The 13,298-nt window shown below is 31.7% G+C and overlaps 1 protein-coding gene across 1 annotated transcript in view; it reads right to left on the bottom strand.

The window, feature by feature from the left end:
• LOC139521326 (polycystin-1-like protein 2) overlaps positions 1-4,316 on the bottom strand; it is a 47,241-nt gene extending 42,925 nt beyond the window's left edge. Inside the window, exons 1-2 of the mRNA XM_071314804.1 lie at positions 4,224-4,316; positions 1,229-1,335 (exon numbers count right to left, since the gene is read on the bottom strand). Of these exons, the coding sequence (XP_071170905.1) occupies positions 1,229-1,335; positions 4,224-4,316 (200 nt within the window). The remainder of the gene's footprint in view (positions 1-1,228; positions 1,336-4,223) is intronic.
• Positions 4,317-13,298: the final 8,982 nt, after the last annotated feature.

The following is a 13,298-nucleotide window of genomic DNA, read 5'->3' as shown; positions in this document are numbered from 1 at the left end:
AAATAGAATTTCAGATTTATTATAATTGTGTTAAAAAAAAGAAGTTAAAAATCTAATTGCATCATAAATTTGATAAAACATTATACAAAAAAAGAAAGTCAATCTCATATCTTCAAAAAAAAAATTGCTTTTGAAATACTAGTCAGTTATTTGTAAATAGTTTTTAGTTGGGCTTTTGCTTACCTCATGCTAACAAAATAAACATATAAATTATTTTCTTTTTTTTCCAGCAGACGAAACACATTCACTATATAATGCTGTTTATGGTGAAATAGCCATTTTTAGAGATATTTTAATAGGCAGAGCCGGCAACAGTAACTGACAATATTTGTCATAATTTCTTTTTAAATTATTACTTATATTCCTCTAAGTTCAGTATTTTTGTGATTTTACTTTTCTTTTATGTATAGAACTTTTTGTTAATGTTGAAAAAATCCATTGAAAAATGAAACAGTTATTGAAGTTTGAATAAATATAATTTCAGGTCTCTTCAGGTCTCTTCATTCACTGTTTAGATCCAAGTTTTGGAATACATTTTTTTTTAATTTTTTTTTTATTCATAACATTTTATTTTTCATTTTCATTTGTTCCTGTTTATCTTTTTAATTATGATTTTATGATAACACTCTCGAGAGATTGATCTCAGAATTCATTATGTAAGGAGCGTCTGCTGGGACGCCAAAATTAAAAAGTTCGCCAATAGACGACGCTTGGTTTAGAAATACCTCCAATTTTGAAGAACGTTGTAAACAAGTTCAAGGTAACGTTAAGCTCGTCCCGGTCGTTATATTGGTATATATATGTGTAACATACTTAATATTGCGATCGGGAACCAGTCTAACCAATTGATAGCTTGTGAAAAGTTTACACATATATAGAACCAGATGATTTCTCCTATAAACTGCAATAACCCAAATGTATTTGCTCATGAAAAGTATGTACTTATCTTAATTATAAACATGATAAATAAATTTAATGTTGTAAAATACTTATGAGTTATGTTTATAAATTGTTATAACTTAATGCTATTAATGTGTAAAACATAAGTAATCTATATGGAGGAAAGGGATTGGAGAACTTATTAAATTACTTCATATACTCCAACTTTGTTCTGATTTTGCGACTATGCATCTGACGTCTTATCGACCTACAGTCTTCTTTCTGAGTGCCATGCCATGTGCCACATTCTTTTATCAGGAAGTAAGTCTGAAACAAAAGGAAGACTTACCGAGTTTTTTCTAATGATGTGGTAATCCCGTTTTCTTTCATCCGGTCTCCCATCCAAGCACATCTTTCTTTAACTGGATCAGAACAACCATGTTTAAGATGATATGTCTAAAAATATAACAGTTGTTCAACCCAAAACAAGCTTTTGTTTGTTGTATTATTTAAAATTTGATAACAATCTTTGTTTTGAAAGGAAAGAATATGACTGGCTTGTCATAGTTTTGTAAAAGAATTTCAGAAATCTATGGTAATGAAGTGCCAATATAGCTTCAATTGATGGCAGAGGTATTTGAAATAATATGGAAAAGTAGTTTCTGAGGAGAACATTTTAGTAAAAGTTAATGACAATAGAAGCTGGAGGCAAGTGATGAAAAACAGCCATAAATGGTATATTGTAATTCACAGAGAAAAAATAGTTAATCCGTCCTCAAAACTAAATAGCATGTACATGATATAAATAAACATCACTAGTTAACCACCAGTTGCTTTCCTTAAACTGACTATCGAAATTTTCATTTTTTAGTTTTTTTTTAGTCATAGAATAATTTTAAGAAGGCCTTACAGTGACTTGACTGTTAGTGTTGCTATCGGACTATTGCAACTCATTCAAAATTCTGACCAAATTGAAATTTGTTTTATAAAACCAAACTGTTCAACTTGTCAGAATTTTGAACAAACTGTTCAGTCAAAATGTGAGAGTGCAAGGTGATAAAATAAAATATACTTACAATCCTATAAGACTTCCATAACTCCACTTTAATGTTATTGTGACAAAATTAGTTTATTAGTTTGTATAGATATATTATAACGTCAGCAGATTTGCACCTATTTTGACAGTTTTTTAACCTACGTTTATTTATGCTTTACACAAAAGTTTTCATTATATGTTTATTCTGTAGATGTATCATTATTTATTTTATGGTTTCACCAATTTAATTTTGAATCCATATCTAGCATGTCTAGTTGTTTAAAATATAATGTATTTCTCCTCTTTTTAAGTAAAAAATTCGAAGTTTTTCAAAGGATTTGTATAGAAGCACTATACAAATCCTTGGTATTTCTTTTCTACAACAGTAAAATTATCCCATATGTGCCCTGTCTGAGGGAGGATTGTTCCCAACCTGATACTACCAAATACAGGTCATAGTACGGCCTTTTACACAGGGCTTTGACCCAGACCAAACAACAAGCAATATGGGACCCCAAAATTATAAGTGTACACAATTCGAACAGGAAAACCAACAATCTAATTTATACAAAGGGGAAAATACCAAATAATTTTTATGAACATCAACAAACGATATCTACATTGTAACTGGTGAATGACAGGTTCATAAACATGCAGCAGGTATGGATTAGTTTTGTATTGCCAGCATACAATATAATTGCAGCTGAAGGCATTTCTTTCCGAAGTTCTTTGAAGTTTATTCTAACAAGGAACATTTCTTGATAGGGAATATAAGTAAGGGGGAAGGAAACCAATGTTTTGTTCTGTACTGGTATTGTCCTCTGTTATATATTTATATCGGAGCACTCCCACTTGGGATAAATGTGTATCATGCTGAATCAAATATTATTTCAGATATTTACACAGTGTAATGGGGTGCTTATACGTTTAAAATCGTTATATACAGGTAAGACTGTGATTATAAAAACAAGTGTAAATATCTTTTTATAATATTTACAAAAAAAACGGTGAGGGAAATGGACACTATTACATTTCCGGATGCGGGAAGCAGGGAATATAAATTAAAAAAAAAAAATCTGTTTTGAAAAAAATAGGTGCGGTGACTGCGGTCGGGTCCGTCGAACAAGGAGTTAAATTGGTGTGGCCATATAGTGAAAAATTGTTTTAACGTTGAATAAGCTACAATTAAAATTGCTTGCTAGTCCCTCTCTGTGATTACCATTAGATACCTCTGGTTCATTTCCCAAACAATCTATCATGAAGGGAAGATAAATAATTCAAATTTGTTATTTCATTCATAGTCTTTTTCAAAAATGATGAACGGTTCTTTATATTGGTATGTAATCATTTTAAATCAGGGGTGTGGAAATGCTATGCCCGACTCGCCCGACTCGTACATTTGAACAACCGGACAAGTAATTATTTTTGTCTGAGTTGCCCTTGGACAAGTAAAAAAATATAAAAGACAAAGTTCAAATCCAACAGAAATATAGAATTAATTTCAACATGTTTAAAATGTATAAAAATGTTAAGTTTATGTAAAAGAAACCAATGGTCAGCAAGTAAAAACACCAATGTTCAAGACGATAAATAATACATAATACCAGAAATAGATCAATTAACAAAATAAATAAAAATAAGTATGCGAACCTGAGTTGCGTAACATTGCGCATTAACTCTCTTGGTGAAGACGTACTTTTAGTGGCGGGATAACATGTTATAGAAACATTGTATTTTATCAGGAATTTTTAAATGCCACAGCATTCTATGTGACCAATTGACTTTTTCAAAACCATTTATTAACTTTTAGTGCAAAATTTTATGGTTTTAAATTGATAAACTTTGTATCTCTGCCAACAAGCCGACCAATGAAAAAATGGCCGCCATATTTTGAAAAACATTTTGATTGTCTTATGCTGAGTCCCAAACATACCCATCCATCTACGCTTTATTCATATTATCATTCATACTGTGTGACTGAATAGCAAATAATATCATTTTCTGTCTGCAGTAATAATAACATTGCTTTTTCCGCTACATGCATATATGGTACATCGCTTCATCCATACAACACTAGCTGTGCACACATAGATATTTGAAATATATATTTATATAAACATTTTAATCTTAACATCTAGTTCTAGCCATTAAATCTCATTGTAACTAGAAGGCTTCAAACTGTAAAATATATATGTCCCAGACAAAATTAGTGAAGTATCTTCAGTGACCTGTTGCACCTGTTAATGATAGATTAAATTACACACCTGTAATATTATCAGATAGCAAAGGATTTTGTTTAAGAAATCACATCACAAATCCAGTAGATAGACATATAAAATGGTGGTGTAAAAGTGGCTCCAAAGTCCAAGACAGTTACAGTTGGCTCAACAATAACATTCATGGTAAAATTAAAAATATTGGTAAAATTCATATCTATATTTGGCTAGGCACCTGCAATTTAACCACTAAATGCAAGAAAAAGATAACACTGAACAGTCAAGGAGATCAAACAGTTGATTACATTGTGCAATACTTTAACAAATTTATTGAACTGTTAAATCAATATCCTAGCTCAAAGTTAACATTTTTAGAAGTACTAGTATACTCTATAAAAGAATATAATAATTCAACAGATAACAATTTAAACCAGGAATATAAAACCTTATATAAAGAACTAGAACGCCAAATATTTGTGCTTAATGGACATATTAGACACTTGAACACCCAACTCAATACAAGCTTGCCTAATTTCTCTATTCATCTGAAGGTTTCCTCGAAACGTCGTACTCGCTCTCGTACGTCCATTACTTCAACTATTCGCTAAACAGTGATGGAATCCATCCAAAACAAAACTTGGCATTAGTCTTGCTACGTGAAATCTCAAGACAGAATCAAAACTGACTGCTGGTCATAAACAGTGGAGTTATTAGGAATAGCAACTGAATAACTGCCGATAGTGTTTCAGTACAGTTTGCATGGGAACTCCAAGCTAGCTGTATCTGAACACATACACAAACAGTTAATATGGCGCTAACTACAAAAACTCCTGATACAAACACTAGTAACAAAGTTATTGATCACATACACGACTCTGACACCATCATAAAATGCTATAGCTTGAATATTGAAAAAGCCTTGAAAAAGAAACTTGATGCTACAAAACGCACAGAAATATCTTATGAAATAAAGGGTGGTGGTCTGACCGCTGAGCTTGACGCAATTTCATTTGAGCTTCTTCTATTTGCTTGCAAGACACTTTACAATGACATGTCAAATGTTCACACTGATATAAGCAAAGATAAAGGTGGCAACATTGTACAATATACATTCATGGTTAAAGATAGCATTAATGGAGGTTGTACAATCAATTTATATACAACTAGATGCTCCATGTTAGTCAATGGCAAAAAGACAAATTATTTCATCCATAAAGACCTTGTAAAGATCCATACAATCATGAGGAAAACAAATCTAAATGGCTTAAAAATAGACAAAGACAACCTCAATAAATTACTAGCAGATAAGCTTGAACATATCCTAAGCAATGAAGAGGCTAATAATACAACCTCTGTGGACTCAAACTCTGTTAGATGCTTGAAATGTAATCGTAACTGCAAGACTAGGGCAGTACAGTGTACAAATGGCCACTGGGTACATTACTCTTGTGAAAAATTATCACTCAAAGAAATTCAAAACCTACCACATATTGACTATTGTTGTAAAACATGTAGCAAGCAACCTAGTACTGTACCGTATGCTATCACAGCTGCTGAAGCCTTATTAAGAGAGGAGACAATAGATGATGAAAATTGTCTAGTGTGCAATGATGTAATGACTAATGACAAACAAGCTTGTCCAACATGCAACCACATCTCTCATAACAAATGCTTCAACATAAACTCTGATCAATGTTACAGCTGCCATGCAATAGAAGAACAATGAATTCTAAGTGAGAACCAAACACAAGTAGAAAATGAAACTAAGATCAACAAAGTAACTGATCACCAAACAGAGTAAGTCATGTTGACACAACAACCATTATGGCAGGCAAAAATAACCTATGCAATGAATGGTCACTCTTGCATACAAATGGCACATCAATATAATTAATTAACTGTGCAATCGTGCTCCACCTTCAATGATGATTCTAAATTATAAATATAACCAAAAGTTGTTAATCTTTAGATAGTGAAGACTAATGAAAGCTAACCAACCGTAAAATTATTTCTTTGCAATTTCTTAACTTCCTCAGAAAAATGCTTGAGCCACTTGACTTTCATAGCTCATAATTAACGTTTTTACACAATATTTGAATAAAGTAGTTAAAGATTATTCCCTTCTCAAAGTGTAAGACGCAATAAAAATTGTATGCTTGCACCATCTTACCGAAATAAATTAAGTCCTGAACATTTCGACATTTCTTTGTTTATTTTTACCAAAACCAGTTTTAAACAAATCACAAGTACGTGTTAAGATCCGACTAAAAACCTATTTCTCGATATGGTCAGGTAAATTTGCTAGGTTTTGTGCATATCTGACATATCTAAATTTGTTTACCTATGTTGAAAGATGTGCATAGTATCAAATCATTAAAATACAAATTGTTTAGTCTCTAGGAAATCTTGAATGATTTTCTGCTCTTATTTTTGCTCAATAGGTGCAATTTTGGTACCGTTACATTAGTCATTACCATGCAAAAGGTGAAATGTAATTTTGAATTGCTATAAATATGTCCAAACTAAGCTTTTATATAAATTTTCTTTTGAAAAGTCTACTATATTCGTAAGAATCAGACATCATTTGAGTTAAAACATCATATATTCAGAAAAATATGTGTGAAATAACAATACATTATTGATAAGTTTTCATGGGGAGATAACCTAAAACCTTATTATTTTGAATAAGGACTTTTTGAAAGAAAAAATGATTATCTCCCCATGGTAATTTCCTACAAACATATTGTAATTTCACACATATTTTACTGAATATAAAATGTTTTAATTCACATAATGTCTGATTCTTGTGAATATAGAAGACTTTTCGAAAAAAAAAATTACATGAAAGCTTAGTTTGGACGTTTTTATAGCAATTCAAAATTACATTTCACCTTTTGCATGGTAATGACTATAATATATCTTTACAAACTGACAGACTGAATTTTCACATCAACAGTAATGTGGAGTTAAAGTCTTAGGCCGTGTTCACATTGACCTAAACTCGGTGTTGTGTAAGTGTAACTCACACGTAAACTAAACAAAATTACGTTCCCATTGATAAAACTCAAATGTTTACATGCAGTCGATACTCGATGTAGGCCTTGTGGAGATTAAGTGTACACAAAACTAGGAATTTAAAACATTAGTTTCACCGTGTATATTTAAGGAAGAAACAATTTTTGAATAAAATTGATATTTATAACAATTATTAATGAAGTTCTTTTCAGAAATATTTGTCTAATAAAACTTGATATATTTATTTGGTTTTTTTTTAAACTTAACGTAGCTTTATTAAGCCCTTATCAAGACTCAAAGCAGCATCATTGCCGAACACATAATTCTTTTTAAATTTAAGGTCTTTCCAAATCGACTTGACTTGCACAGAAATGTTTGCCACTGGTCTTTACTCAAACAACGATTCACTCATAAATGCTTTACTTAATACTTGTGTGAGGTAAATGTGTTGTTTGTCTAGTACATGTATCTCTGATCCGTTAAATTTAACCCTTAAAACTAAAAAAACAAACATTATCCCCTCCCTTTGCCAAATACTCCTTGGAGAAGAAATACCATTTGAAACAAACAGAAAATATAGGAATATAGTGATCCCTAATATATATCATTCCTTCTTCTCCTTCAATCTCTGTACCGATGTAATGCATTGGCTTTATGAGAATAAAAATATATATTCTTCGCCTGTAAGCACGCTGCTGCAGTCTACGTTTTCGAATGCTTAATCGAGACATATTTATTATTCTGAAACTACTGCAAATCATCAAAATAGGTTTCATAGAGAAGCAACCACTTAAATTAAAAAAAAAAGGGGGGGGGGGGGGGTATTTTGTTAATTTAGCTGAGCCAGAAATTTTTCCCCGCAAACGTTTTATTCCGTCTTTTTATTCGATGCTGGTAATCAATTTTTATAAACAACATTTAACACTATAGTGTATGGGGAAACTCTTGATATAGAATATTTTTGTATCATCTGTAGGACTTTTTTTTTTTTTTTTATCCAATTGAGGTACAGAATATTTTCATCGATCCCCCCCCCCCCCCCCCCCCCCCTCCCTCACCACCATTTTAAGTCAAATGGTTGTTCCCTTACTGCTAGAAAAGTTGTCCGAAAACTTTGCATTCAGTTCTACGTAATGAACATTTAAATGACATAGAGTTTGCAAGTGTGAACAAATTTTATGTACAGGTAATTAAACAAGGTGTATAGATGTGAACAAATTTAATGTGAAACCAATGTCCAGTACATTAAACTAATTGAAAACAAGTTTACTGTACATGACGTTTGGTGACACAGCCTTATAGGATTGTAAGTATGTTTTATTTTATCACCTTGCAACTTGACGGTGATTTTCTACAGCAGTTTGTTCAAATTTCTGACCAGTTGAACAATTTGGTTTTTATGCAAATTTTGAATAAGTTGCAATAGGTGAAGAGCAACACTAACTGTCAAGTCACAGTAATATAAACATCACCTTTTTTAGTTTTTTTTGTGAAATATAGGAATAATGTTGAAAATTTTGTCAGAAATCAACTTTTATTAATGTTTGCATTCAACAGATTGAATATAATTTTATAATAAATACAAACTTGCATGATAAACATGTTATTTCTATCTATTTAGTAGATTAATTTTTCACTCAGGTCCCAGTGAATAAACTACACTATACCTGTTGTATTTGTTCAATGGGACAATAGAACTGACAAAAGTTTAATGGACAGGTATTTAAACTATCAGGTGAATCTGTGGTAAACTTTGATTGGGTTTGCAATGTACATATGTAAAAAAATTGATGTTATGACATGTGCAAATTTAAATACAATCTTGAACATGTTGAAGCAGTATCAGCTTTGAGCAGCCTGAAATGCCTGGTTTATTATATTTCAAAGCTATGCGTTTGTCCTTTTGACAAGTCAGCCAGACAGGATCAATTTATATTCTGAGAGAATTTAACGGCACCACGATAATTGCTATAAACTGTTGTATTTCAATAAACTGTCTTAATTTGCATCATGTCTGATGACGTAGACATGATATAATTTTAAGTGCTGTTCTTATCTATCAATTCATGCATATTCAATAGCTATATATGCAGGAGTGTAAAAATCACAGACTGGATAATGACCTGCCATTACACACGGTTATTATTTCATTTACCATTGTCAAGGACGTATAACTAACATATATACGTCCTTGCCATTGTTAAAAAGAATTAATCAACTTAAATTAAAAACATACCATAATTTCTAATTTTTTTGTATCTGAAAAATCATCCAGCAAAAAATAAAAATAAAGCTTGGCAGCAAAAATTCCTCTTCCTGAATTCCCTACTTGATCTTCTTTCAATAGTTCATCTCTGGCAATGGAGAGAGTTGGTAGAGATGCATTAATAGATTCCATCAGGAGAATATATTGGGTACCATTTTTGTGAATATAAATTTCCCAGTCATGCATTATAATGGTTATGCGACAGTCTGACTTGATGGAAGTAGTGATCCTGACATCTTCCACCTTGGAGTATCTACATATAGAATTCATAGTATCACCCACTCCTGATGCCATCAAGGTTACAGTGCAGTTCTGACCTGTACAGCTACACAGTAATGCTACAATAAAGAAAAAGTTATAAAAACTGTGTTCGAAATATTTTTTTACTGACCCCAATGTATTCCATTAAAATGACAATTCTACAAATTAAACATGATCTCTACATAAATGATAATTCAGATTAGTTTGATATCAATATGATCAAATTAACATTGCTAAAAAAGAGGCACAAGATACCAAAGGGACATTCAAACTCGAAAAATAAACTGGAAATGCCATTGTTAAAAAAGAAAAATCCCAGCAGAAGACAAACAATAAGAACACAAACATAAAATAGGAAACTAAAGACTTGGAAAAATTTGAGTAATGTTGGAATTTTCAAGTTTGGTGAAGATATGTTTGGCATCTAAATATTACCTGTGAAAAAGTCCATTCATCAGTAAAATACATAAAAATGGAAATATATGTATTTTAAAAACTTTACTCTGTATATCTTCAAATAAAAAAAATAATATTCAGTTTTGACATGATCATGATGATTATTGATGTTTAAAAATTAACATCTAAATGAAACTAAGTGTTGGCAACAACAACCACACAGTGCAGGGACTATATACTCAACGTTCATGCTAATTAATAAAATAAAACTTTAATGAACTTATCATATATATACTAAAAAAGCTTTTTTTTATATAGGTTATCACAATGTGACATATGTAGCTTTTGAGTCTGATATAAAGATCATGTGTGATACTTTATAATATTATTAATTCGTATATTTTAACTAACTTGATTCGTTCAGGGAAAGTCACATGTTAAACTATATTTTCGAAGGTACATGTAGATAGAAAACTGCAGATAGCAAAAAGCATATTGCACAGTTATTTTTAGAATATCTAAAAACCGACATACTTTGTGACGTCATGTAATGAATTTCATGTTATTGTTAAAAAGTTTGATAAAAAAATATCTATGATCGATTAATTGAAGAAGAAAAACCTTCAAATACATAAGATGTATAAAAAAAGCATAAAAAAAAGTAAATGATAGTTAATGTCTAGGAGACAGTATACAAAGTATCTATGAAGTTCCAAATGACGATTTTGATACAAGTATAGTTGGAAATTATTAACATAACAATTAAAGCCTACATATGAGGTCAAAACAGGATTTATCAACCAAAAGATTTAGTATATCGACCTAGCACTTCGTCCTCAGTCAATATACTTCATTCAGGTCAATATATCCTTGTATCGACCGTATACAAAGACTATAATTCTTTAATATTTGCAGTTGACGTAGCAGTTGTAAACATATCTCGCAATTGACATTGCGTTATCAAATTCTATTGACATTGCAATGTCACTACATAATGACACATTTTTCAAACTACTAACCTAAAAGATAATTGTGGCCAAGTTTGGATTAATTTGGCCCAGTAGTTTCAGAGGAGAAGATTTTTGTAAAAGATTACTAAGATTTACGAAAAGTGGTTAAAAATTGACTATAAAGGGCAATAACTCCTAAAGGGGTCAACTGACCATTTTGGTCATGTTGACTTATTTGTAAATCTTACTTTGCTGAACATTATTGCTGTTTACAGTTTATCTCTATCTATAATAATATTCAAGATAATAACCAAAAACAGCAAAAATTCCCTAAAATTACCAATTCTGGCAGCAACCCAACAACGGGTTGTCGGATTCATCTGAAAATTTCAAGGCAGATAGATCTTGACCTGATAAACAATTTAACCCAATGTCAGATTTGCTCTAAATGCTTTGGTTTTTGAGTTATAAGCCAAAAACTGCATTTTACCCCTATGTTCTATTTTTAGCCATGGCGGCCATCTTGGTTGGTTGGGGGGGTCACGCCACACATTTTTTAAACTAGATACCCCAATGATGATTGTGGCCAGGTTTGGTTTAATTTGGCCCAGCAGTTTCAGGAGAAGATTTTTGTAAAAGTTAACGATGACGGACAATGGACGACGACAACGGACGCTGGACGCAAAGTGATGGGAAAATCTCACTTGGCCCTTCGGGCCAGGTGAGCTAAAAATAAAATGATTTCCCTACCTAGCTACCTATACTATACCCACACCTGGCTTGGCAGGGTCGGGATTGGGGAAACAAACAATATATTAATTTAGGCCTTAATATTATATGTTATTCAGGTCTCAGAAAGGGTAAAAACTGTGACATTCCCGGTATATACCCTTTCTGAGACCTGAATTACACATATATTACGGATTACCCCCGACTTAATGTTATTTTCCAGTGCAGGTATTTGTTGACAACACATATAAATTGAAAAACCCAACCTGATATGTTCAGCATACGTGAAGGATTTTCTAATTTGCTGTGAACATAATTTTATCGTGTATGTAATAATTTATAATAACACTTTTAACATTATATTTAAGTATTAAAAGTGTAAATTGCGTGATTTTGTATCAAAAATGTATTATTGACTGAAGCACGTCATTATTTTCCCTCTGTGAGCCTCTGACAGTCTGATAGCTTTTGACTACGTCACATAGTAACTGGTGTTATGATGACGTTTTTAGGTTCCAATTGGGGATAAAAATGTTGTATATACCCCAGCAGTTTCCTGAATATATACTGACATCTCTGTGTTGTTATCCAATCACAAACCTCGACACATTTGTAATCTGTAATATATATATAACTACATTCCATATTGAAAAAATGAAGCAGAGTTACAATTTTTCTTAATATACTTTCAAAAAATAATACTTTTTGCAATACATAAAATTGAGAATGGAAATGGTGAATGTGTCAAAGAGACAACAATACGACCAAAGAGTAGAAAGCAGCTGAAGGCCACCAATGGCAATTTTTCATAATTTAAACCATTTTTGAACCAAAATATCAAGTTTTTCCCTGAGGTGATACTCATTTTTGACTTCATGTGAAACACAAAATGCACATCTGATTGTGGCTAGGCCGATTGTTATATTTAATTAAGTGTGACGCGCCGATGTATAGTCATCATTGTACTGATGTTTCATCGTACGATGTAGATATAGAAGAGAAGATTTTTGTAAAAGTTAACGGACAACGACGAGTTTTTTAAGGACTAAAATATTAAACCATCTTGCACGCAAAACACCCATTGGCATTTTGAAAAGTTAGCAAATCTATCTTTATGTAATATATATTCACAATTATTGACAAATACACCCCGTCAAAGGTATGCACATCTAGAAAATCGTTGCCATGGCTTAACAGAAATCAAAGCCAGATCTAATTATATTAAAACGCAAAATAACTCTATAAGCATGCTAAAAGATCTAAACAGTGGAATGACTACAAGAGCTTCCAAAAAAAGTGCAAAAAAGAATTTAAGAAAGCAGAGATCAATTATATCAACAACACCATTTACCAAGGTCCACAAGAAAACAACACAGAACCATTCTGGCGTTATGCTAAATCCAGACGACAGGAAAACATTGGCATACCAGCAATGAAACAGAATGGAGCACTTGTAAACGACAACAAGGAGAAAGCTAATATTCTTTTAAACCAATTTGAATCAGTTTTTACAAAAGACACTCTAAATGCAACACCAAAGATAGATAAGA

The sequence above is a fragment of the Mytilus edulis genome, chromosome 4 (genome assembly GCF_963676685.1).
Source record: "Mytilus edulis chromosome 4, xbMytEdul2.2, whole genome shotgun sequence".
Taxonomy (NCBI): domain Eukaryota; kingdom Metazoa; phylum Mollusca; class Bivalvia; order Mytilida; family Mytilidae; genus Mytilus; species Mytilus edulis.
The sequence above is the reverse complement of the archived record's forward strand: the minus strand, read 5'-3'. Positions and strand labels throughout refer to the sequence as shown.